Genomic DNA, 27,218 nt, shown 5'->3' on the forward strand with positions numbered 1-27,218 from the left:
CACATTATTCTCTGTTAGAATGGGTGAAATCTAAATTATCCATGGCCCCTAGCCACCTCTTCCTCCGTTCTTCGTATAATAGTTCAACCAACCGGTTTGCATTTACCTCGGTCCCATCTTTTTTATACTCACTGAGTAGAGTCTCACATTCCTTCGTCCAACAGGGAGTATAGTCATGCCTGTGGTGTTATCTAGGTAGTGATTTTTAAGCCGCTGTTTTTAGGAGTTAGTTAAATGGTTCCTAAGTTAGAAATCTACCTTAGTATCTGTAGATATTAACAATGTCTCTTCACAATTCTTGACCAATAGTGAAATAAAATTTGGCCTTAATAAATGTTAATAACGTTATCGCGTAAATTGTTTGAAATTAAAACAATACAGTTTAATATAATAGTACCTAACAATAAGAACAACAACTTTTTTTTTACATCATAATATCATAAGCTAATCACAGGCGCAACGCACCGATCATGCGACTGCTCGTCGTCTTCTTCCTATTTGTCTTCTTCTCGTGTAGTTTCTTTGCGATCAGTGCTTGTGAGATAACTCCACTTGAGTCCATTTCTATCAGGGACCCTACCGTCAGGATGTGATATGGCAACAGTTCTATATCGATGGTGTTGCATTTGAAATTCTCTTTATCCATTGTCCACACGTCGTCTACGTCGGATTGCTTCTCTGGCGACGGAGGTGGCCTTGGCCGCCGTAGCATTGCCGCCGAACAGCCAAGACTCGACTCTCTAAAGAATCAGAAGCAAAAGACTAATAATCCACTTCGTGTACTAGTTCTGTTGAGCCTACAATTGAAAGTCAGCCTGTCTCACATTTTCAAACACATTGGCGTTTGAATCAATGTTACTGGGTCTCATCGCATTATGCAACACGTTTGCTAGCGAGTCAATTTCAAAATATTCCTCATTTGCTTTATAGTTGGTATGAGAGTGTGACAATGTTTGACCACCATGTCTGACGGTGAGTTGGGGTGAGCCACATTAGGTTTTTCGTGATCTTCGTTACTAAGAATCTCGTTAACCACACTTCGGATTCTTTCCTTGACGACTTGATGGTAATATTCCCCCGTTAACACATATTCCAGGCTTATTGTTCCACCTACATATTTTTGTTCATTTGCTTTTTCTTTTACTTCATTTTTACTGTTTAAATTTGCTAATTTAAATTTTCTCAATGTTTTAGTTACTTACAGTCATGCCTCATTCGTTTATTTTCCTCATGTCATCATGAACACCTCTATAAACTTTAGAAATTGCATGTTTCTCCTTGACTATTGTTGAAGAAGTAGATACTTATCACTCTATTCGATAGTTTAGGTATTCCTTAAAAGGATATTTACATCTCGTATTTTACATGACTCTTTCACTTAAGCAGAGTTGTACAATTTAGGTTAGATTAGTAATCTTTTCATCTATCTTACATTTCTTAAAAAATTACAATCTCTGATTCTACTTATTTCTTGCGATCAGAGACTGTAATCCTTTAAACTGAGGTATTATCTTTTTGATTCTCAACTTCAGCTTAAATGTATGCAATTAAAAGGCTTTTCCTCTAAGAGTAATATATAATTTGAATTCCTACGATTAATAATATCTGATGAGTAAAGTTGTTTACTTTAACTTTTCCTTAAAAAGTATAACCAGTCTTTATCAGAAAATACCGGTTCTAGGCTATACTTCTTTTACATGGTCCAAACAATTTGCTGGCATTTTTGAGAAATTCATGTGCATATAAACGAGTACAAAAAATGATTTTGTATCTTTCTGTTAAATTATCTATGTAATCACTTTCTTCATAATAAACCGATTGTTTAAGTCTCCAAATAATCGTAAAAACAGATCTTGTCTAATACAATTTCATTAAATTACCATAAACAAGTTTGCCGCCCTGTCTGTCAGCTACATTTGTAAGGTTGGTGTTTATATATGAATAAACAACGTAATTTTCCCTTTGGCCAGTTAAAAAGTTTATAGTTTTTTCTGTTTTTTTCCTATGTTAAGTAAGAATTTTCTTTTCATTTTTAAGCCTTTTTATTCATTTGATGCTATCTAATTTATTACTTTATTATACGCTAATTGACAATTTATATTTATTGGTGGTATTTTACCGCTTTAGTTGAATTGACGATTCTCACTGGCTTACACTTTTTTAGCATCTCTTTTTAATGGAATATCACAAGACCCTTTGTTTTGCACGGAAATCATTTTTTGATATTCTTTTGTTGGTGAATTATCACGAGACTGACAATAGTGACCGACAATCACTTCTTTAGCAGATTTTGGTAAAATATCACGACATTGACGACATCCTTATCTCAAAGTTCTATTCACCCGTAACTCGTAACTCGTACCACAAACGTATCAAATAAATATTATATATGTAAGAATATTTTCGTAGTGTTATTGTTACATATAAAAACCATTAGATATATATTTTTGCAATGCGTTGCAGTATTATATTAACTTGGCCCCCACAACATCGGGCAGTGTATACACTTTTTCCTAGAAATCTTGTACAATACCGGGTAGAATTGTTTTAAAGAGGTGATTATACTTCTTTGTATTCCACTTCAGCTAAAATGTGTGGCAGTTAAATGTCTGGATCAAATTCGTCAAGCAATACTTTGGAAACACTTTTTCCCTTGACATTGGCCTGTCTCGTGTCTTGCTAATGTCGAAGTTATTACCCAAAAAATGACCTATTAAAAAAATGTTAATGTTTTATAATTGTATGTAATATTAAATAAAGATTACATACCAAATGCATTATTATCCAATACATTTAATGATATAATTCCTTCAATAACATATAAAGAAAATTATCCAAATAGTTAATAAATCAACCATATAATTATAATTGTGGTTACAGTGACTTTGCAAAATGTATTCTAAATTGTTTACTTATTTAATAATGCCCCTCGTGGATAAAATAGTACAATATTAGAGTATGGTTAATGTTTAATGTATAATAGCAAATATTAAAATATTTATGTTAAATTGTTACCAAAAGTTTTTCATTTGTATTATACATTTTTTGGCACATTGTTATTACAAAATTATCACTTCTATAAATACATTATACACTACAATTTATTTATGTTATTAGTGCGTATATAAAGTATTTTATGTATTTTATGTTATGCTTTAATTCTATTATGTTTAATGCTTATATTATGATATGTTAACTATCGTTTATCGTCACAAAGTTTATTTTTTATTGAAGGGAAAGCCGTAACAATAAAAAAAAAAATGTTAAATTTACCAACTGTAAACTCTATTAAATAGTGCTTATGAATAAAATTAATAATTACAATTATAAGATGATTTTTATAACATGGTAAAGCATAGTTGGGCCATACACATTTTTTGATAACAAATATTTCTGTTGTGTAAAAAAAAAAAAATTGAAAATTATACATATTATTAATATATTATACAATAATTAATAATGAATAAAAAAAGCAGAAAAAAGAAAAAATGTAAAGTGATTCATTGTAAGACATGAATCCTATGATATTATAAATTAAGTTATTTTAATTGTATACAATTTATGATAATTTGTTATAAAGATAATACATCCTCAATTAATTACCACTGTTTGCTGATAAGTTTGGTAACCTTTAAAAATACTGTAAAAAGGCCATTCGACTGTAGAGCATAGATGGGTCATACTTATAATTAAGTTATTAAAAAAAATTACAGTAAGAAAAATAATAAAATCTTACAATAAGCAATGTATTGCAATAAGTAAAAAAACAAAAAAAAAAAATAGAAAAAAAAATAAATTCTTACTTATTAATAATGTATTGCAATAAGTTATAAAATAAAAAAAAACAAAAAAAAAATAAATGAAAAAAAAAATTAATAAGGTGATTCCTATGCTCTTCATAATTAAGTAATTTGAATTGTATACATTGTAGAAATTAGTTAAAAAGTAATTGTCCTCAAATCTCAACCAATCAACACACCTTCAAAAAGATCATACAGACCATTCAACTGTTTGATTTTTTTTTTTTGAAAAAAATTTACCATTAACGACAATTTAATTTCACAAAATAATAATTATTTATTAATTTGGTGACACAAGACTGCAATCAAAAAACAATTGTACATAACTGAATGTCTAAACTCAACTGAATAACTTTGATGAACTACAAACCGTATAAATATCCAATGACAATGATTTCATTAATAGCGTTAATAGCTGGACCAACATTTAATGTTAGTATTCAAGTGTGGGAATCATATTTTATTTATTCGTACAGAGCAATGTTCCACAATTATACATGTTTGGCAAACATTACAGTGTACTGCAATTGGTAACTTAGTTAATAACATTTGTGTGTTATTGTGTGAAAAATGGATTTTGAATTACAATTTCCTGTCATATATTACCAAAAATTACTACTACTGCCTTTCCAACATAGCCTATTCATACTTGGATCAACATACCACCAGAATATTTGATGTTAACAGTTAATGAAGTCCATGAGAGAAGATTACCTTTCAAACAGTCACCCAGTAGTTTTGGTTAATCAAGGGTTATAATTTTGTTCTTTAACAACCTTAGAAGGACTACACTACAAAACGTGTGTCATGAAAGAGTAAAAGAGTACCTAGACATCTCCATATATATAGTAATATAAAACAAATGCGGTGCTAACCTTCTCTAAATTACTGGTTCATTATTTATTTCATCATGATGTGTTAACTCAGGACATCCTCACACTAAAACATATTAACAATTACGCAACATCAGTTATTACATCATGTCTGTCTCTGAATGACCCCCACTGTGTCAGAGATACAACTTTCGTCTGAAAAACTACAACTGTGACACATGGGACTAAATTGACTCGATTTTTAGCCACAATATGTAAAGCAAAATATGTGACAAACCTACAATGACCAGAATCATTAAAAATGGTTTTTGCAGGATCGAAAATCGTCAAACAACATAACCAAATATTATAGTCCAGTTGGAATATAAAATAATACACATCTCACTTTGAGAAAATGGTGTTTAAACTTGTCTGATACTTTTATGTAATGTCTGATATACCGTATACTGCTAATGCAACTTATACTCTCAGACTTCACTTGAATGATATATGCCAATACTTAAAGTTTAACATTATAACCTTGTTACAATTTGTTCAGAGTTATCCTTTAAACATTGAACCCACCTGTCAAGATGACCACGCATAAATTGCTTTCAGATACTTATACTCAAAAAATGTGATCCATTGGTATCTCAATATTGAACAATTGAAAAATATTTTTGCAACAATTATAAGCAATGTGGATACTATACTGTCAGCAAACCTTCAAACACGTTGGGCTTTATGTTATAAGCATACCTATAAGTCAATAGCAACTCTGTATTTCACTTCTTACAACGTTGATATTATCATGGTGTATCAGATGAGACCTTTGGTTCTTGATTTTTTTTTCAATTGAATGCCACTTACAAAAGAAAACAGTTGAATGTCGTCATTAATATGAAGCAAATATTATCATTGTGAATTTTTATAAAGTTCAATAACATCAGAATATTATTAGTTATTATTATTGTGTATTATACAATCGGTAACTGCACCTGCATTTTGTTATTTTATTATTATTATTATTTGGTCATAACTCTGGTAGGTTTTTTTATGTGCAATAAAAATAATATGCAAAACATAATTTGGACTTCGTTTATACATAAAAAAATTAAGTGCAAATATTATTGTTAATGTTAATGTTGGAGACAAATGAAATTTTTTTGGTTTTACAATCGTTACTTTTTTTTATAATATACAGGTTTCTTATGTCTTAACAACTTGTTTAAAACATTAATTTTAAAAACTCGATTACAACGTTTTATAAATTAACTAAAACTGTCAAATTAAATATTACTTTTTATTTTTAATATTGTATCATTTTTATTGACTATATCATCAAATACAAATAAATAATAAAATAATAGAAATAACATCATAAATCATTATTCATTTATGTAAACTAAATAAGTAAGGTAACTTAAAAACTATGTAAATACCACTAAACCTTTATGAAATATTAGGTAAAGTGCAGAAGTCACATTTATAGGGCCTTTATTTGATACCACCAGCAAAACTCATAAGGTTGCTATACCCATGCTCAAACTATCTGTCACTATTATTCTCTTTTTTTTTAATGTTCTTACTTTTTCTCACTTATTCATGCATAAATATATATTTTTTTAAATATTTTATTATCTAAATAGTTTAGATGTTACTGGTGGTTATGAAAAAGATATGGTAAAATTACATTTTTTATATTGCTAAAAATGTATGTGATAACATGGATTATAATCAAATTGTATTATTTTCTTTGATTGCCGACATTTTCTTTTTCTTTTCTTGAATCTTCTTTTTTCAAAACCATCGCATTTACCTGGTTATATACGTTGTACAAATATATCCATTTTGATATTGATGGGATCTCTAAAGCTTCGGCAATATGTCGTTTTTTTGTCATACATCACCAAATGTGGTATAGCAAAGTTTGTTGTCTCAGCGATGTTATAACCCTGGTTGAAACCTTAATGGTGGCCAAAAGTAAGAGTAACCATGAGTTCCTCTGGCTTTTGTGTGATCTATAACAAACGAAAATATTGATCATAAAAAAATAATAAACATTGATAATATAGTTTAAAAATTTAAATTTGGAATTCCTTAGTATTTACTGTATTAAATGGTATTGAATGTTCATTTAAGTTACATTTTCTTTTTCTTTTCTTGACACTTTGGTATATTATATAGGTACTTTTTACTTCCTTAGTAATAACCTAATAACGTTATTATGATTGTCTGATGAATCAATAATTTTCTTTTTAATGGTTCCATTTATTCCTCGATTGTCAGGTTTAGTACTTGGCATAATCAATTATAAAGAACTGTGTAAATACCTTTTTAAAAGTCTGATCACATATATCAGATTTACACAAATTTACACCAGTATGTGTATTTTTGTGCCTTTTAAAATTATGTTTATCTTCACAATCACGCCTAAATGAAATTGAAAAAAAAATAATTATTAAATATTGTGTAGGGTAGTACAGTCACGGTTTAATTATCATACAAATATTTATAAATTTATTAATTAGATAATATTTATAGAATATACCATATATGAATACATTTTTTTTGCCATACTTCACCAAACGTGGTTATAGCAAAGTGTGTATGTGTAGATGTGTAGGATAGATGTGAAGTTTACCATAGAACAAATACATGGTCATATTTGCTACGATTAGATATGATATTCAATAAATGCATATAAATTAGCCTTTGGCGTAGTCTGACAACTCAAAAGATAATTAATATGTATTTGATTGAACAAGATGTTCAGAAAACTCCATTCCATAGCGGAGAAATTGTATAGTGACTTGCAGGGGACGCGTTTCTAGCACGCCTATAAGTATTCACAGTGAACAAATAGTTATTCAAAAGAGTTATTGTGTCCAACTGGTCACTCAAAACTATAACTTCCGAACACATCTATTTTGATTTTCATGTTGTCTTCAATAGTGTTATTTTCTTCTTTAATCATAGTGTTTTCTTCAGTCTGACATTTAGATCTAGAAAATTAAAAAGTTTCAATTATCAAAATATCTTAAACTATTTATGAACACGAAAACCTTTTGATTTTATAAATTGTCTACAAATAATTGTAGATACAACGTATTTTGTTTGGCCAAAATATTTGAATATTTAATACAAAGTTTGTGGAAATAATAAAAAAAAATTGAGTGTAAATTGGCATAACATTTTTATGAATTTCTGAAGATAGAATTTTTAAATAGGTACCCATGTTATTATATTTTATACTAACAATGACATTTTTAAAAGCATTTTTTATCCGAAAATGAACTAAACCAAATGTAGTACTAATTAACAATAGTAAAATAATTTACTTTAATCACAACAATATCTCAAAATACACTCAGTACCAATAATCTAATATTAGTTTAACTGGTCTTTACTACTCTCATTAAAATTACTAAATATTGTTTGGAAATATGGATTAGTAGCCATTTAACAATAACAAATAATTTTTAATATTTTGTTTATTTTACTGTCGATTAAATATCACGAGGCAGACGAGGAGGATATAGAACATTGCGATCATAGTTTATAATAATAATAATTTTGTCCAATTTGGTCAGCATTTACAAATATTCCTTGGGGTGGTTCTTTAACAAATAGTTGAAATTCTTTTAGAAGTTTTCTCTATAATATGGGTCTTATTGAAACTATAAAAGTAATGAATTATCACTTTCCAATTGTCAACCACAGATAAGGCCCAGTGATTTTTGTTTGAAATATAATTCTGTATTACAACATCATTCATTCAGCCAGGATTTAGGTGTCAGTAATGTTATTAAATCTCTCATATGTAATTCATACCCATTAGTGTTTATATATGAATTAACAACGTAATTTTCCCTTTGGCCAGTTAAAAAGTTTATAGTTTTTTTCTGTTTTTTTCCTATGTTAAGGAAGAATTTTCTTTTCATTTTTAGGACTTTTGTTCATTTGATGCTATCTAATTTTACTACTTTAGTATACGTTAATTGACTAATATTCTTATATTCATCATCACTGGTACAGAGATCAATCATTGATGTGCATTCTTGGGTACTTTGAGAAAATATCGAATCATGTTTTATTGTCAAAGCCCGTAGTTATTTCCAACAGATTACCTATTCCATCTGTATAATCTTTAGAAATTGCATGTATCTCCTTGACTGTTGTTGAAGAAGTAGGTACTTATAACTCTATTCGATAGTTTAGGTATTCCTTAAAAGGATATTTACATCTCGTATCAATACATGACTTTTTTACAAAAGAAGAGTTGTACAATTTATATTATTTTCATTTTATTTTTTTGAAACAATAATGTTCACATTATTCTCTGTTAGAATGGGTGAAATCTAAATTATCCATGGCCCCTAGCCACCTCTTCCTCCGTTCTTCGTATAATAGTTCAACCAACCGGTTTGCATTTACCTCGGTCCCATCTTTTTTATACTCACTGAGTAGAGTCTCACATTCCTTCGTCCAACAGGGAGTATAGTCATGCCTGTGGTGTTATCTAGGTAGTGATTTTTAAGCCGCTGTTTTTAGGAGTTAGTTAAATGGTTCCTAAGTTAGAAATCTACCTTAGTATCTGTAGATATTAACAATGTCTCTTCACAATTCTTGACCAATAGTGAAATAAAATTTGGCCTTAATAAATGTTAATAACGTTATCGCGTAAATTGTTTGAAATTAAAACAATACAGTTTAATATAATAGTACCTAACAATAAGAACAACAACTTTTTTTTTACATCATAATATCATAAGCTAATCACAGGCGCAACGCACCGATCATGCGACTGCTCGTCGTCTTCTTCCTATTTGTCTTCTTCTCGTGTAGTTTCTTTGCGATCAGTGCTTGTGAGATAACTCCACTTGAGTCCATTTCTATCAGGGACCCTACCGTCAGGATGTGATATGGCAACAGTTCTATATCGATGGTGTTGCATTTGAAATTCTCTTTATCCATTGTCCACACGTCGTCTACGTCGGATTGCTTCTCTGGCGACGGAGGTGGCCTTGGCCGCCGTAGCATTGCCGCCGAACAGCCAAGACTCGACTCTCTAAAGAATCAGAAGCAAAAGACTAATAATCCACTTCGTGTACTAGTTCTGTTGAGCCTACAATTGAAAGTCAGCCTGTCTCACATTTTCAAACACATTGGCGTTTGAATCAATGTTACTGGGTCTCATCGCATTATGCAACACGTTTGCTAGCGAGTCAATTTCAAAATATTCCTCATTTGCTTTATAGTTGGTATGAGAGTGTGACAATGTTTGACCACCATGTCTGACGGTGAGTTGGGGTGAGCCACATTAGGTTTTTCGTGATCTTCGTTACTAAGAATCTCGTTAACCACACTTCGGATTCTTTCCTTGACGACTTGATGGTAATATTCCCCCGTTAACACATATTCCAGGCTTATTGTTCCACCTACATATTTTTGTTCATTTGCTTTTTCTTTTACTTCATTTTTACTGTTTAAATTTGCTAATTTAAATTTTCTCAATGCTTTAGTTACTTACAGTCATGCCTCATTCGTTTATTTTCCTCATGTCATCATGAACACCTAACCTCACCATATTAAACATCCGATAATATTATGATAGAACTGGAAATATTTCAGTACACCGTGGTACTTCTTGTAGCTCAATGACTTATTGATGAGAGTCACTTCATGTTGAGTTCATCAACATAGTCTTTCAAATAAATCTCATAAATATTTCAAATTCTAAAAATCATTTAAGTGAATTTTGTATTGAAAACTACCTCAAACACATCGCTGCATATACATTACATGAAGCTATTAACAGGATAAACTAAATAGTCTTTCTCCAGTACATACTGTCGATTGAACTCTGTTTTCAAATTTTTTATATAATGTTTTATTACAGACATCACATTTGTATCGCTGTTTTCCGAATCGCTTTTCTTTGCTATGCTTCATAGCTATGCAAATACTTTTTTAGGTAGAATTATATGGACTTTACCAAAAACAATCAAATTACATTCTACGGTATTTGTATTGTCTGAATCTGGCATCAAGACCCTAGTTCTAAACTTCCCTTTGTAAATCCCAGAATAAACAGCCAAATATTCACGAGTATTTGCGACGGTTGGTTTGTAATTGTCAACTATAAAAATAAATGTTAGCATACATTGAGGCGGCCGTCAGCCACAATTGTATGGTTTCAACTGTGTCATATCTTTTGAATTTCAATAATTGTGGCCAATTTGTGGGGTTAACAATTATTATAAAGTATTCTAAAGAATATACGCAGCATATAATTGTTAGGTTAATTTTTAATATTGCACATTTACACTTACCAATATTATTATTCTTATGCGTAATCTTTTCATCTATCTTACATTTATTAAACAATTACAATCTCTGATGCTACTTCTTTCTTGCGATCAGAGACTGTAATCCTGTAAACTAAGGTTTTATCTTTTTGATTCTCAACTTCAGCTTAAATGTATGCAATTAAAAGGCTTTTCCTCTAAGGGTAATATATAATTTGAATTCCTACGATTAATAATATCTGATGAGTAAAGTTGTTCACTTTAACTTTTCCTTAAAAAGTATAACCAGTCTTTATCAGAAAATACCGGTTCTAGGCCATACTTCTTTTACATGGTCCAAACAATTTGCTGGCATTTTTGGGAAATTCATGTGCACATAAACGAGTACAAAAAATGATTTTGTATCTTTCTGTTAAATTATCTATGTAATCACTTTCTTCATAATAAACCGATTGTTTAAGTCTCCAAATAATTGTAAAAACAGATCTTGTCTAATACGATTTCATTAAATTACCATCAACAAGTTTGCTGCCCTGTCTGTCAGCTACATTTGTAAGGTTTTAACTGTGTCATACCTTTATATTTTGAATAATATTGTGGGGTTATCAATTATTATAAAGTATTCGAAAGAACATACACAGCATATAATTCTTAAGTTACATATGAATAATACCAAGGCATTATTTTGTATTGAAATTTGAACTTTATCGTCAGATAATTTCTTTTCTGCATCAAACTTAGATTGTATGCTTGCCATAATTTCTATCTGTTTCTCTACCGAATAATTTTTGATATTTGACATATAAATATCAGTCATTTTGTCAATGTCAGCCATCAGGTTTTGGGATTTTGAGTCAAGATCTAGCATCAGAGTTAAATTTTGATGTAACTGTTCAGGAAATTTATTCAAACCTAAAATGTTATTCTTTTAGTACAGCCTTCTAAGTCATTTAAGTATGACGCTGAAGTCATTCAAATCATTCAACAAGTTATACATGATAATTATATTTATAATACGATGTTTTTTTCATTATTTTTCCCAATTTCTTCGCACTCGCTATGGACAAAATCCTTGTGCACAGATATTACATTGATGTGACTTTCCTAATGTATGCTTATTTTTGAGATTTTGTCCGATTTGGTCAGCATCTACAAATATTCCTTGAGGTGGTTCTTTAACAAATAGTTGAAATTCTTTTAGAAGTTTTCTCTATAATATGGGTCTTATTGAAACTATAAAAGTAATGAATTATCACTTTCCAATTGTCAACCACAGATAAGGCCCAGTGATTTTTGTTTGAAATATAATTCTGTATTACAACATCATTCATTCAGCCAGGATTTAGGTGTCAGTAATGTTATTAAATCTCTCATATGTAATTCATACCCATTAGTGTTTATATATGAATTAACAACGTAATTTTCCCTTTGGCCAGTTAAAAAGTTTATAGTTTTTTTCTGTTTTTTTCCTATGTTAAGGAAGAATTTTCTTTTCATTTTTAGGACTTTTTGTTCATTTGATGCTATCTAATTTTACTACTTTAGTATACGTTAATTGACTAATATTCTTATATTCATCATCACTGGTACAGAGATCAATCATTGATGTGCATTCTTGGGTACTTTGAGAAAATATCGAATCATGTTTTATTGTCAAAGCCCGTAGTTATTTCCAACAGATTACCTATTCCATCTGTATAATCTTTAGAAATTGCATGTATCTCCTTGACTGTTGTTGAAGAAGTAGGTACTTATAACTCTATTCGATAGTTTAGGTATTCCTTAAAAGGATATTTACATCTCGTATCAATACATGACTTTTTTACAAAAGAAGAGTTGTACAATTTATATTATTTTCATTTTATTTTTTTGAAACAATAATGTTCACATTATTCTCTGTTAGAATGGGTGAAATCTAAATTATCCATGGCCCCTAGCCACCTCTTCCTCCGTTCTTCGTATAATAGTTCAACCAACCGGTTTGCATTTACCTCGGTCCCATCTTTTTTATACTCACTGAGTAGAGTCTCACATTCCTTCGTCCAACAGGGAGTATAGTCATGCCTGTGGTGTTATCTAGGTAGTGATTTTTAAGCCGCTGTTTTTAGGAGTTAGTTAAATGGTTCCTAAGTTAGAAATCTACCTTAGTATCTGTAGATATTAACAATGTCTCTTCACAATTCTTGACCAATAGTGAAATAAAATTTGGCCTTAATAAATGTTAATAACGTTATCGCGTAAATTGTTTGAAATTAAAACAATACAGTTTAATATAATAGTACCTAACAATAAGAACAACAACTTTTTTTTTACATCATAATATCATAAGCTAATCACAGGCGCAACGCACCGATCATGCGACTGCTCGTCGTCTTCTTCCTATTTGTCTTCTTCTCGTGTAGTTTCTTTGCGATCAGTGCTTGTGAGATAACTCCACTTGAGTCCATTTCTATCAGGGACCCTACCGTCAGGATGTGATATGGCAACAGTTCTATATCGATGGTGTTGCATTTGAAATTCTCTTTATCCATTGTCCACACGTCGTCTACGTCGGATTGCTTCTCTGGCGACGGAGGTGGCCTTGGCCGCCGTAGCATTGCCGCCGAACAGCCAAGACTTATAGTTTTTTCCTATGTTTAGGAAGATGTTTCTTTTCAGCATTAGTCATTTTTATTAATTTGATGCTGAATTAACCAATATTCTTATCTTCATCACCACTAGTACAGAGATCAATCGTTGAAGTACTTTCTTGGATACTTTGAAAAAGTATTCGAATCCCGCAGTTATTTCCAACCGGCGACGACTTACCATTCCTACCGAAAAATGGTATTCCACCTGGTTCAAAAGTTAAAAAACTTATGGCAACACTTCATTCAAAGAAATGCGTATTCCATTATCGTAACCTGCAGCAAGCCATTAAAAACGGACTAGTAGTGGAATAAGTAATATTTTCATTTATTTTTTTTTTCATTTTTAACATATTTTGTTTTATTATAGGTTCACAGAGTTATCCAGTTTATACAGTCAGACTGGCTTAAGAAATACATAGAATTAAACACTGAGATGCGAAAAAAGCGAAGAATGAATTTGAGAAGAACATTTTTAAACTTTCAAACAACGCTGTTTTCAGTTTATATATATATATTTGATATATTTTTATTAATTTTATTAACATTTCATCAATGTTTAAGGGAAGGCTATGGAGTCTGTAAGACGGAGAATTAAAATGGAACTGGTTTGTAGTAAAAAAACATTCACAGAAGCTTATAAACCGTTCAAAATTCAAACACCGTATTACATTCGATGAAACTCTCAATGCTGTATCATTGGAAAATTAAACCATTGATTTTTGCAAGCTTATTTATATAGGTAAATATTTGCTTAAATTTCTTATACCAGCTATATTTCAATATTTTTAATTTTAACAGGTTTTGCAGTGTTGTAAATTTCTAAGACCAACAGGTACGATTATCATCATAACGTTATGCAAGCCCATTATGTAAATAAAATTAAGCTCATGTATACTGCTACAGGTAAATGATTTCAAACTAATCTAATTTGCATATATATTAATTTATAATGCTATTTTAGATTCACTGCTATACTATATCCAAACTGATGGTTTTTACAATGACCTAGAGAATAATTCCAATTTACTCGATCGAGTGAACACATCGGACTTACCACAAGACCATCCGTGTTACGTTCATTCAAACATCAATTGAAGACCATTAAATCAAACAAAGTAACTTATAATAGTTTCGATGACAAGAGGGTTTTACTTGAGGATAAAATACATATTCTGGCTCACGGTCACTATTCCACAGAGTGAGTTAAAAAGAATTTTATATTTATATTTATTTTACTTTTAAGTCCTCGGGTTCATCATACGTAATACTAAATTATTTAAGTCAGTTGGATGCCTGTGTCATTTATACTATGCTCTTGTCCGCTCTCTTCTTGAATTTGGATCTGTGATCTGGTAACCGTATTTAGTCAAAGACCAGCTACGACTTGAACGCGTCCAAAATAATATTCTTAACTTTATTGCCTTCAAAATGAATATTTATCACGAAAATCATGATTATTCCAACATAAGGCAAATTTTGAACATCCCAACTCTTACCTCTCGTCGTGCAAAAGCAGACTTAGACTTTCTAAATTTAATTCTAAGTGGTTCTTTGGACGTTCCTGATCTCCTTGCAGCCATACCATTCAGAGTTCCTTCTCATTCTTCCAGAAACCAATCACAATTTTATGTCCCAACCCACAAGACCTCGTATGGGCACAACCACACTCTACACCGCATACTCAGAGCTGCGAACAACCAATAATCCTTAGGCCACTAATTATACTTCTACTTTTATAATTATACTATTTATCTATATTATAACATTTATACTCTGAAATATTTATACTTTTATCTAAATTATTTATGTACCTAATTAATTATTTATGTATTCTACCTTACTGTACTTATACCATACCTACTTGTAATAATATGTAAAATTGCCGTTTCGGCGTTTAATAAACAATAATAATAATAATAATAATCATATTTTTGAATTTTATAGGGAAGCCGATACGCTAGAGCAAGGCGAATTAATACAACATCTAGAACCCGAGCTGAACAGATAATTTTTATTCTAATATAGATATTGAATTGTAAAATATCTTTGTAGATATTTAATTTTGTAAAATATCTACTGGGATATTATTTTATTTTTATTTTGTAAAGTACTCCTGTAGATATTGTAGATAAATATTAAGTTAGAATAGGTTAGGAAAAATAAAATACACTTAAGTAAAAAAAAAAATAAATATGATATTTATTTACAAACCATTTCATCAATTATTTACAAATCATTTTCTTATGCTAAATACTTTATAAAATGTACATTATTTAGGATTAATCTCCATATTTAAAATGTGACATGGTAAAGACGTATAGTCGCGATACCGTCACATACGATCACGTTGAGGTCACCATTATGTACGGGCCGGGTACGAACAATAATAGGCCGTGTCTCCCGGTCACCAAAATACTTCGTGCGCCGTCACACCACTACTTACCGACCGACCTGTGTGTTATGTGTGTATAATTTATATTTAAGCACTCAACAGAAATTGGACAGGTTCGCCGAGCAAGACCTGTGATTACTAGTGTGCTGGTGGGGTGTGTAGGTGTGTACTGGTGTGGGTGTGTGTTTAAAAACTATAGAAATAAAATTATAACAGTAGGTTTAAAGTGCTAAATATCGGTGTATAATTTCAACAAACAAATAATTGTAATATATTATAATATAAACACGATTATAAATAATAATACACGGGCCTTCTGGCCGAATAAATATAATAACAATTTGGAGCTACAGCTATTTGAGCTGTAATAAAAATTATAATAATATACAGCCCTTTTGGCTCAACAGCCATATAATTATAATAATAATATGCAGCCCTTCTGGCTCAACATCTATATAGTAATACTACTACTAATAATATATACTAAAAAAAACTCACAAATATGCCGGTGCTCGGCTGACCAGCTGCTACCTATCCTATATGTTTAAGAATAATAATAACACACGACACACACATTAACAAAATTTAAATGATAATAATAACACTGGCGATTAGCCCCTTGCAAATAGAATATAAAATAGCTCCGGCGATTAGCACTTGACAAAAATAATATAAAATAACACTGGCGGTTCGCGAATGACAATGATAATAATAACGCTGGCGATTCGTGTCTGACAATGACATCAATTAATAACACTGGCGATGCCTGCCTAACAATATTATAATACAATTTTACGGCGATTCGCGCACGTAAGGCTCACTCATTCCGCGTAGGCACTTCGGAACAGAGCTACCGCACCCCGGTGGCATATTATGCTGCGTCGCGACCTAATCTATATATTATTATAAAATGACTTAAAACAAATTAATAGCTATCATGACCGTGTGTGTGGTGGTCAGTGGTATGGTGATATTATAATTTCCGATAGCGACGGTGACAATATTAATTAATAATAATACTGTTAACAATGAAACTCTTGTAACACGTGGCCTAAATAAGATAATATGATAAAAACAAATAATTATAGTAATAATGTGACAACAACTATCATAGGTATTAGGTAAATATTGAATTAATAACCATATATAGCTTAACTTAAGGTGACTAGATGAGAGATTTATGCTAATATTCTTTTCAATAATGTGTCACATTGAATAACTGAATGAAATCGTTTCATAAAATGCTATCGAATCCCATTCTTCTAATGACACAACTCAAAATTCTACCAATATTCGAAATAATTTTTTTTGAAGAACTAATCGATAAAAGTTTTATCATAAAACGACCAATGTTAAATTCCTAATGTATTTTGTCTAATATGTAGTTAAGTTGTTCAACACTTTTAGGTAATATTATTTTTAATCAAGTCCGACTTAACTATAAAAAGCTGTTACATCAGTTTGCAGTTTGTACCATTGATAGCTGGGGGAAACTTGGATAGGTTAGATTCTTAACACTTATATATTATTTGCTGCAGAATGATTAAGATTACATTGATTAATTAAAATAAATAACTTTCCAACACTTAATTATATATTATTTCAAAAAGTATGTACAAAACTAAAAATAATAAATAACACATATTATGGTTTTCAAACATAATATATTATGGTAGGTATTAAAAATGTTACTAAATATTAAATTATAATAGTATCTCAAATGCAATATATTGTTATTGAACATATTTAGACCTAACATCATATACACTACACATATTATACAGTGTTAAAAATGTAATGTATGGAATATTATATTGAGTAGACAACATGTTAAAATCCTATATTTCTTAGTAGATTACGTGAAAGAGGTAAACAGTATAATAAAATTGTGAAATCGTGGGTAGAACAGATACTAAATGACAGACTAGCTTTTATCTTTTTTGCCTGCATATTACCAACACTATGCATTAATTTGTGTTTGTACTTAGTATAAGAGAAATAATTAGGTAAATACAATCAATCTAAATGGAAAAATAAATGATAGAAAAGGCTTCTACAAAATGTACAATAGCTGATTTCATATATCATGAAATTCTCCCACAAACATTTTATTTCTATGTGATATAAATATAATTTAATATCCAAGTTAATACAATGACAAATATGTCTTTAATTCCAAGAGGTATGATTAAAAAATGCCTCAATATGATAATATAAAGCTTCTTCAGACATAGTTAAAAATATTATATGATAAATACATAGATAATAAAGAATGGATAGGTCATGTTCCCTTGTCACACGTTCCCGAACACACTAACCTAAAGTGCTTCCTTATATTTATTCCATGAATACATTTTTACTTCCAGTTTTGATTCTAGTATTCCACTTATTTTTAAAAACTGGAATTATCAAAACTATAATAATTTATAACTATAATAATATAATATTAAATTTATAATTATTAGTCAAAATTAAATAAACAATGTTTCTATGCAATGTACATATTATAAAAATATCAAAATAAAAAAATCTTAATAACAATATAATATTATAATAATCAAATAAAGGCAATTGCAATGTTAAATTGTTAATAATAAGAAAATGTTATAATAACAACATAATATGTAATATTGTAATAATATCATAATAAAAAATAATATAATAATAATACTTATTATAATAATCAAATAGAGGCAATTGTAATGTTAAATTATTAATAATAAGAAAAAGTTATAATAACAACATAATATAATAATGAAAAAATATTATAATAATACCTACTTTACTAAGGGTTTTTGCAGCCAATCTAACATTCATAATTTTATTATGAAAATTGATATGTTGTTTTTTAAGTTTAATTCCTAGGCGTAGCCCTTCTTTTTGTTCAAGTTCATAAAGTTTCTTAACGTATTCCCAATTTATTTCTTCCCCTTTATAATTCTTACTAATAATAATGTTATTCCAAGCATTTTATATTAATTTTAACATATGCGCAGGGTCATAAAAACAAAACAATTTATCGTGTGTATCATTAAGTATATATGGTCTTGGATTTTCTATATTAAAACTTACTCCTAATTCTGTGCACATTGTTAAATTAACTTTTGCAACATCAAAATTAACTGAGCATAATGTCACACCAGTTTCACATAAGAGTTGAATAGCCTTCTTTACCAAATTTGCCCGTTCCTTACCATTTAATCCATCAATCAAGAAATAAACAATGGGCATTTTCCAGTATAACCTAACCGACTACAAATAATACCAAAGCATTTTTAGCTTCAGGTATATTGTCATTGTCATATGAATATTCAGCGCCCATACTAATATAACCATGTATCTTACGTTGACTATCCATTTCTATGTGTCGTAGAATACATATCTTATAAATTACAAGATTACAACAAATATAATAGTCTTTAGCCATCTTAGAAATTGATTCAAAATATTCCACAATAAATTCTGGATTTCCATTCACTACCATATACCATCTACGCAATGTCCAAGGATTAGGAAGTAGATTATTAAAAGTTTTTCTAACATATAAATAAGCTTTTGGTGAGTAATATTGTAATGTAACAGAGAACTGTTTTAGTTCTTTTGAATAACATTGTTTACTCCCAGATAATCCATTTTTAACTAACCTCTCTAAGATATCAGAACCTAATGCCTAAAATAAATAAAACAAATTATATGCCAATTAAATATGGTTTGAATATAATAATTATTATTTATTTATTCACAAAATTACTATTCTAATAATAATTACCAGTAATTACATGGTAATAAATAACAATTATAATAATATATATAATATTAACAATTAATTTATTAGTGAGAATCAATAAAATAAAATTTTAAGGTCAATTTAACATTATAAACATAATATTTGGTTAGGGTTTTTGTTTTTTTTGATTCCAATCAACCATTAATTATAGTATTATCGAATTACAGAGCTAGGCACTAACTAGTTAGGAACTTAAGTAGTTGATTTTAATTCAAAATAACTATCTTACTTCTAACAAACTAAAGTAGACATTTCCGGAACTATAATAAAACAAAAAAAAGTATATATATACAAATATTCAATAACTATTTAGATGTTTAAATTTAAGATTTGTTATATTTTTAATAATTAGTTGTAATGTTAAAGTAACTTAACTTTAACTAGTTGAAAAAAATGAATAGCTTGCCCAGCTTTGACTAATCATCGCATTAGGATGCCCGGTGAAATTTTGAAAATTAGCACCGGATATCTTAAGTGTAATTGAATTTAATAGGTACCTTAAAATTATCAGCAGCAATTTCGGAAATTAGACTTGTTTTTAACACATTAAGTAATCTATTAAATTAATGTACTTTTTGTTGGAGCCTTTTGTTTTTCTAGTTCAACAATTTATTTTTGCATTATAAACTTGATATTGTAGATTTGATAACATTTAAATGTTTCTTCGCCCTTTTTGGAGTTAAATCTCAATAGAATGGTCATCAACACGTGTACTATTCAAACATTTTTTTTTTTTTTTTTGGTTGGTGTTGCAATCACAGAGCAATCAGAAAAACTGGAAAAATATAAAATAATATGATAAGAATTCAAATTTTAAATAATAAATAATAAATTTTGTTTACCTTTTGTTGAAAGAAGTGTCCAAAAAACTTAAGTTATGTTCTTCTGGATTTTCATTATTTTCAATGCTTTCTTCTACATTTGTGGTACCAGGTGTACAAATCCGGACCCCATACCACTGGCCCATTATAATGATGTTAAATTTTTTTTTATGGGCTTATTATAAACAGAGATTATAAATGTAATCCACAGTTATTGTTGGCAACATCAAGTCTCTACGCCACTGTTGACCTTAATAATAATGCAGGTTTATACTATATAATATATTACCTATATTGTAGTATTAACCTATTCAAATATTACCTGTTAATAAGACATTAAATAGGTAGGTAAATATCTAATAATACAGCTTAAAATTATATTTTAAATAAAATAACTAATTATTTTACTTTAAAACTTAATAACAATATTATTGAACGATCGTTAGAAACATAAAAAGTATAACTTTTATTTAAAACTATTATATACATTTTACAGTTTTAATATATTTTAGTATATTATAATAAATAACATAAAATTAAATTTCCATCATACAATTTAGAGAAAATAATTCAAATGTATAAAATAATAAATGTAGGCATAATAATAAAATAAAATAAAGTAGTTAGGTACACAAAAATTAATATTTACAAAAATAATATAGACTTTAACTGATGGTACCAAGCATACCTACTATAATTGAATATTACAAAAAAAAACTTCTGACTATTGTATAAACAAAAGCAAACAAAAACTTATACGGATTGAAACAGCAATTATGTAGAATGCAGTAATACTAAGACAATCGACTTATGGTCACTTATTGTAAATGAAAAACACTTATATTCTATAGAGTCTACATCAATTGGAATTAAAGGAGGCTTTGGAATAATTTAATGAGTATAAAATATTTTTATAATATCTGACGAAATGTGATTTTGAAATACTGTAGATGTATTATACTTCATTACATCAATTTTAATCTTTCCATTTAAAAATTTAATTATTTTGATAATTTTTACAATACCATAATCTTTAGTGCAAATTAAATTATCTTTTGAACTACTCACATTTATAGTAAAATTTTCTAAAATAATTTCTTTATAAAATGTTTCATTAATTGATTTATTTACTGAAGGATCATAATCTATTTCAGTTTTGAGGATAGGATATTTTTTTATGGTACATGTTGACGTAGTATTGATTTGTTCTATTATCCTGAAGAGGATATCTAGCATTTTTGCAACTTTTTTAACAAACTGTAAATAATTTTCGTACTTGAATGCAGAAAAAGCATTCAAGTTTCTATGCAGTACCATAAAATCACAAATATGAATAAGGCCATATACATTGTAACCTACATATTCTTTACCGTAGAGTACAGAATATTCAGTTACAAATTTTCTTAAAAACATTTTAGCAAAATTATTGTAAGTATATGCAGTTTTAAAGGAAATTAACAATCTTATGGCACAAATTAAAAGCATAAAATGTTTATACAAAAATGTTTTTTATTGGTCCTTTTAAGACAATTGGTCCTGTATAAATAAGGAATGTTCTAAATTCACTAGCTTTCCAGTACTCAAATTCTTCAATAGTCCTCGCTAAACGGTTAAACTCAACAGGAAAAAATGATTTTATTTTATTTAATTCATCAGAAATAGCTTCCGGGTTGTCAAGATGCACTGATTTTTTACCTTTTACCCAAAATGCCAATAACCTCTTCATAACACCCAAACAAACGTTGTGCATATATTCTAATACAACAGAAGAACTCATATCAATGGGCAAGTATTCAAGTGGGCTTATATCTTTATGATAAAATTCATCTATCCTTAAAGGTGCATTCATATCTAAATATGCCATTTGATTATGAATAATATCTCCTTCAACTGTACATGAATTATATCTATGATATGAAATATGGCCTTTAACATTTAAAATAAAAGCTTTTGCTGAGGCAAGACATACAACCTGAACCAACTCAAATTTAAAAATTTTACTATTTATAGTTATACCAGTAGATAAAATGTGTTTCATCTCATCTATAAACGGTCTAAGGTAATCATTACTTGAAGTTAGCTTTTTATATTTCCCATGGTACAGTTGTACTGGAATTACAGTTTGTGATAGGTACATTTTGTACATTAAAAAATGATATAAGAATTGACCAAAGGCTTGATTTTGAACTAGACGTTAGAGGCAATCAACATTCATTGTTAGTTGTATTTGGTAATTTTGAAAATGTTCAAGATGTGCAGTTAAGAATTTAGACAACATAAATTCGATACCAAGATGTATATACGATCCTGAGTGAATACTTATAATAGTATGATCATTAATAGGTTTGGGAGTTTTTATTAAAGTTCAAGTAGCTTTAGGGAGATCAAGGCGCCTTCTGATCTTAAAATTAATAAGACAGCATTTAAACAGTTATTTGAAACATGAAAATCGAGTATCCATTTACATAGTTTAACATCTAGAGAAGTTTTTTCTATTCTTTCAAGGTTCAATAAAATAGAAATCTCAAAAATATCTTCGCTATTAACTGTTATACTAGAATTATTGACAAATTGTTGATTTAATGGTTGTAACATACTACTAGTTATTGTTAAATTTATATAAACATTAGGTTGACTTGATGGTATTATTTCGGCCTGTACTTGAGGTTTCACAACCTGATGATTTGTTAAACTTGATAGGTGGTCAGTTATTTCATTTTGTACACATCTTAATAAATGTCTTCTAGATATTGAATTTCCATTTTTTTCTCCTAATCTAATATTAAAAAAAAAAAAAAACATGTTTAATGACTAGGAATATGATAGGATAATATGCAATCTGATATAAATGTGTAATTTATTTGTTAATTATGAATTAATGTGTTTATACTTTTTACACCAAGGTTAAAATTGTTTTATAATTAATAAAATATTATCATATTTTTATAACTTATATAATATCAATTTAAAAAAAATCGAATAATTATTATAAAATAAAGCATATATTAAATAATAATGTTAAATCATATCATTGTATTTCTCGTGATAGACGTAGGCTAGCATTTCTAAGCCAACATTTTGTATGGGTTTCAAAATCTATGGCGGTTCCATTGAATGTGTTCATGCACACACCTGAAAATTGTCACTAGGTATATTACATTACACAGTGTACACCGACGTATAAGATATAAGAAATATACAAAAATTATAACTACCTTTATAATTTTAGTAATTTCTAAGTTTTCTAACTTATTGTTATTCCTGAAACCTGTCCATGAATACGTTGTACCTAATTCAATAGTAAAGAATCTAGTTAGAACTCTTTTGATAAAATGTTGAGCATTTAATCCACCTATTTGAATAACACTAGTAACCTATAACACAAGTTATAATTCAAGTAAAAATTAATACCATCAACTATATTAATAAAAATATATACGTAGTACTTACCACTTTTTTTTTTCAAAATCATTTTCAGTTTTAATTTTTTTTTCTATTTCATCCAGACCTTCAATAATTTTCATTGGTATCAGACTGAAAAAATCATTTGCATTGATTCCCATCGAAGACCCAGAATTTAATTTTGGTTCTACAATTCTAACTTTGCATCAATCCTTTTTACATAAGTAAGAGTTGTTGTTATATTTTCAATCAAAATATTTATCTGATTATTCTGTTTATTGGGAACTTGATCAGCTGTAAAAATATCAAGTGTAGAAAATTAATGGGAATAAGGTAAATAAGTAAATAATTAAGGAATAAGTAAATAACTTAATAATTAGAAGTGTGGTTTTACAAAGTAAAATGTATGTCTTCCATTTATTTCTTTTATTTATGAAAATGCACCATAGTATATAAAAACTAAGATAGAATAAATTTGAAAACAATGTAAGTGAATTTTAGTTTAATTTTACCTAAAATAAAAAACCTGGGAATCAAAAAATTTTTTTTCAAGAATTCCAACATCAAAAATGTTATCATATTGTCATAAAATGTTTAGTTTTAGAAAAATATAATCAATTAATAGTAAATGAATAAAAATAAAAATTAATTTTATAATTTTTATAGTAAACAGTAATTGATAATTTTAGATTTAAAAACTTGACACGTTATGAACATTTTAGTTTATTTATTACAACACAAATAGGACACTTATGAATACTATTAATTTAGAATTTTGATACATACTAGATATGGATTGATAGAGTTTTTCTGGACTGGTTTTAGTAGACTCTACGTTTAAGTTTACAAAGGAATTATTTTTTTTATTGCTGTTTTTATTTTTATTGGGCTCATTGAAGTACTGCTGCATGCTACAACAAAAAAGTACAAATGAGCATACCACAATAATACAAGTATCCTGTAGATTTCAACTATTTAAATATTTTGAACAGGTCAATATTTAAATATAAGAGATAAGATTTAAAACATTGGAATTTGTTTGAATCCTTAGATCATTCTTTATTATATGCGACTAATCAGACATCAGTTATATACTTTTATGGATTATTCATGTCTTTAAATCATTTATAATTTAGTATTTACTTATGTCTGTTGTTCGTCAATACAATTGTGATAAAAGTTCAACATACTTTACAGTAGTAATTACAGCTTATTTTATTGATATCTATGGTAATAACCAATATTAATTGTTTTATTAGTTAGTTCATATTTATTTTTAATATATATATATTTTTTGATTAAGTAATAACTTACTACATTCACTCTCGTCTTGAATATAGTTATTACTACATGTTTTTTTATTTCTTAAGACGCCTGTAACCTCCATCACATTCAGACTCCGAGGCCGAAGCTGATATAAAAATTTCTTTCCCTTTTATAGCAGCATCATCATAAGTGTCAAAGTAAATATAGAATACCAAACATTGATTATTGATTAGGTAAATAAAACATTAAAAATTCATAAAATGTATTTTATTGTGATCTTGTATCTATTAAAAAATAGATAAGGCACCCACATTATAATAAAATATTCTTATTATTTAGAAAATTTATAATACTGCATACCTTTTTTGGATGTCTAAAAATGTATAGGTACAAAAAAAATTAGGAAGGATTTAAATGTAACAAATGTTTTCAAATCTCTGGATTTACTTATAATTTTTTGAAGTCTCAATATTATTAAATTGATTTAAATAAATTAAATTTGTTTACTGTAAAACTGTGAAACAATTTTAACAGGATACGTTGGCCAATCGTTTCCTATGTCAGCATGGTCGGCAATCATACTTTAAACATTACCAATTTTTGGCCATCTAGAAATCCACATTGTACAACATTGAATGAGCTAGTTGTGTGGAATAACTGAAAACTTATATAATAACAATTATAGTAGTTATACTATTGTAAATTTATCTTCTTGTATAAATAAAAGACTAGAGTTTTTTTGTAATTTTAAATTAAAATAAAATTATAGTCAATACATCACCTAACAAATTTTCTATTTTCTGTATTAAGTAACTAAAATGAAAATCTCCAATATATGAGTATAAAAACGATAACTAATTAGATTATATTTGTTGATAGATATTAACCATTGGTAGCCTAAAGGTTAACCTTTGGCATAATTATTTATAAAATTATAGGTACTAAAGAAGTTAAATTATTAATAGCTCTAATAAGTAGGTATCATAAATGTTAATATAAGGTAGGTATTGGTATTTAAATAATTTTAATACATAGGATAAAATTGTATAAACACATAAATATCTTCATAATATATTATAGGTACCAAATTAAATAGTAAAAAATGCTTATTACATTGGCACTATGTCACCAATTTGACATTAAATATAGTTGATTAAATCATATATATACTTGATTTAATCATAAAATAATTACCTGTTTAAAGACATATTTTAATATTTAACAATATATAGGTATCGACGGAAACGCCGAACACGAAACAGCGATGTTCGATAAAATTGATTGGTATATTTAACTTAAACTGCCAAATTGCCAAACAGGTAAATTTAATGTTGTTGGTCACTTACTACTTAGCAATAAAACTTCAAAAACACAAGGTAACACAAGTAAACAGTAAACAGTGCGCGCGAGCAAATGACAATAATTAAGACGCGGGAAAAAATAAGACAAGAAACTAAAAAATTATTACACACGTTATCTAGATCAGCGGTTCTCAACCTAGGATACGCGTACCCCTAGGGGTACGTGGCATGATCTCAAGGGGTACTTCCGCGAAAAAAAATTGAGTAATGGAAGAAAAAGATAAATTTAATGTAACTGAAATAGTTTGCTATTAACGAAATATTTAATAATTGTGTACTGATTACAATGTAGAGTCTGCGATTTAATGTAATTAATGCAATAAAATTATATCGTTATATTATTTATATTCAAAATTGATATTTGTGGTACGTGGTGAGTGGTAAAGGGGTACGTGAATGAAAAAACGTTGAGAACCACTGATCTAGATGGTATTATAATATATATAATATACAATATTACATATTACATATTATATTATACATAATATGTGTAATAATAAATGACCGGCCCTTATGGCCAACCAAAATAATAATATGTATATATTGCCGCAGTTAATTAAGCTGAAAACCGTATAAAATAATATGCGGTCCTTTGACAAAATAATAATAATATAGTATATTGTGTGGCAAGGCCGG

At 28.5% G+C, this 27,218-nt stretch overlaps 1 protein-coding gene and 1 long non-coding RNA gene across 3 annotated transcripts; one reads left to right on the plus strand and one right to left on the minus strand.

Moving 5' to 3' along the window:
• The first annotated feature begins 12,473 nt into the window (after positions 1 to 12,473).
• Positions 12,474 to 15,713, plus strand: LOC132946757 (uncharacterized). Of its 2 annotated transcripts, XR_009664760.1 has the most exons (5): positions 12,474 to 13,865; positions 13,921 to 14,292; positions 14,352 to 14,456; positions 14,515 to 14,751; positions 15,498 to 15,713. It is a non-coding gene; the product is annotated as an uncharacterized LOC132946757 (long non-coding RNA). The 2 variants fall into 2 exon arrangements; XR_009664759.1 differs by having other exon boundaries at positions 12,474 to 14,292.
• A 3,165-nt stretch (positions 15,714 to 18,878) lies between these two features.
• LOC132947049 (uncharacterized) lies at positions 18,879 to 27,103 on the minus strand. The gene is given in 6 exon segments (XM_061017230.1): positions 18,879 to 22,062; positions 22,064 to 23,685; positions 23,769 to 23,927; positions 24,004 to 24,249; positions 24,742 to 24,866; positions 25,270 to 27,103. Coding segments are annotated over 2 exon segments (1,254 nt in total). The 5' UTR covers positions 22,700 to 23,685; positions 23,769 to 23,927; positions 24,004 to 24,249; positions 24,742 to 24,866; positions 25,270 to 27,103; the 3' UTR covers positions 18,879 to 21,444.
• Between the last annotated feature and the right edge of the window lie 115 nt (positions 27,104 to 27,218).

This window comes from Metopolophium dirhodum, chromosome 6 (assembly GCF_019925205.1).
Source record: "Metopolophium dirhodum isolate CAU chromosome 6, ASM1992520v1, whole genome shotgun sequence".
Classification (NCBI taxonomy): domain Eukaryota; kingdom Metazoa; phylum Arthropoda; class Insecta; order Hemiptera; family Aphididae; genus Metopolophium; species Metopolophium dirhodum.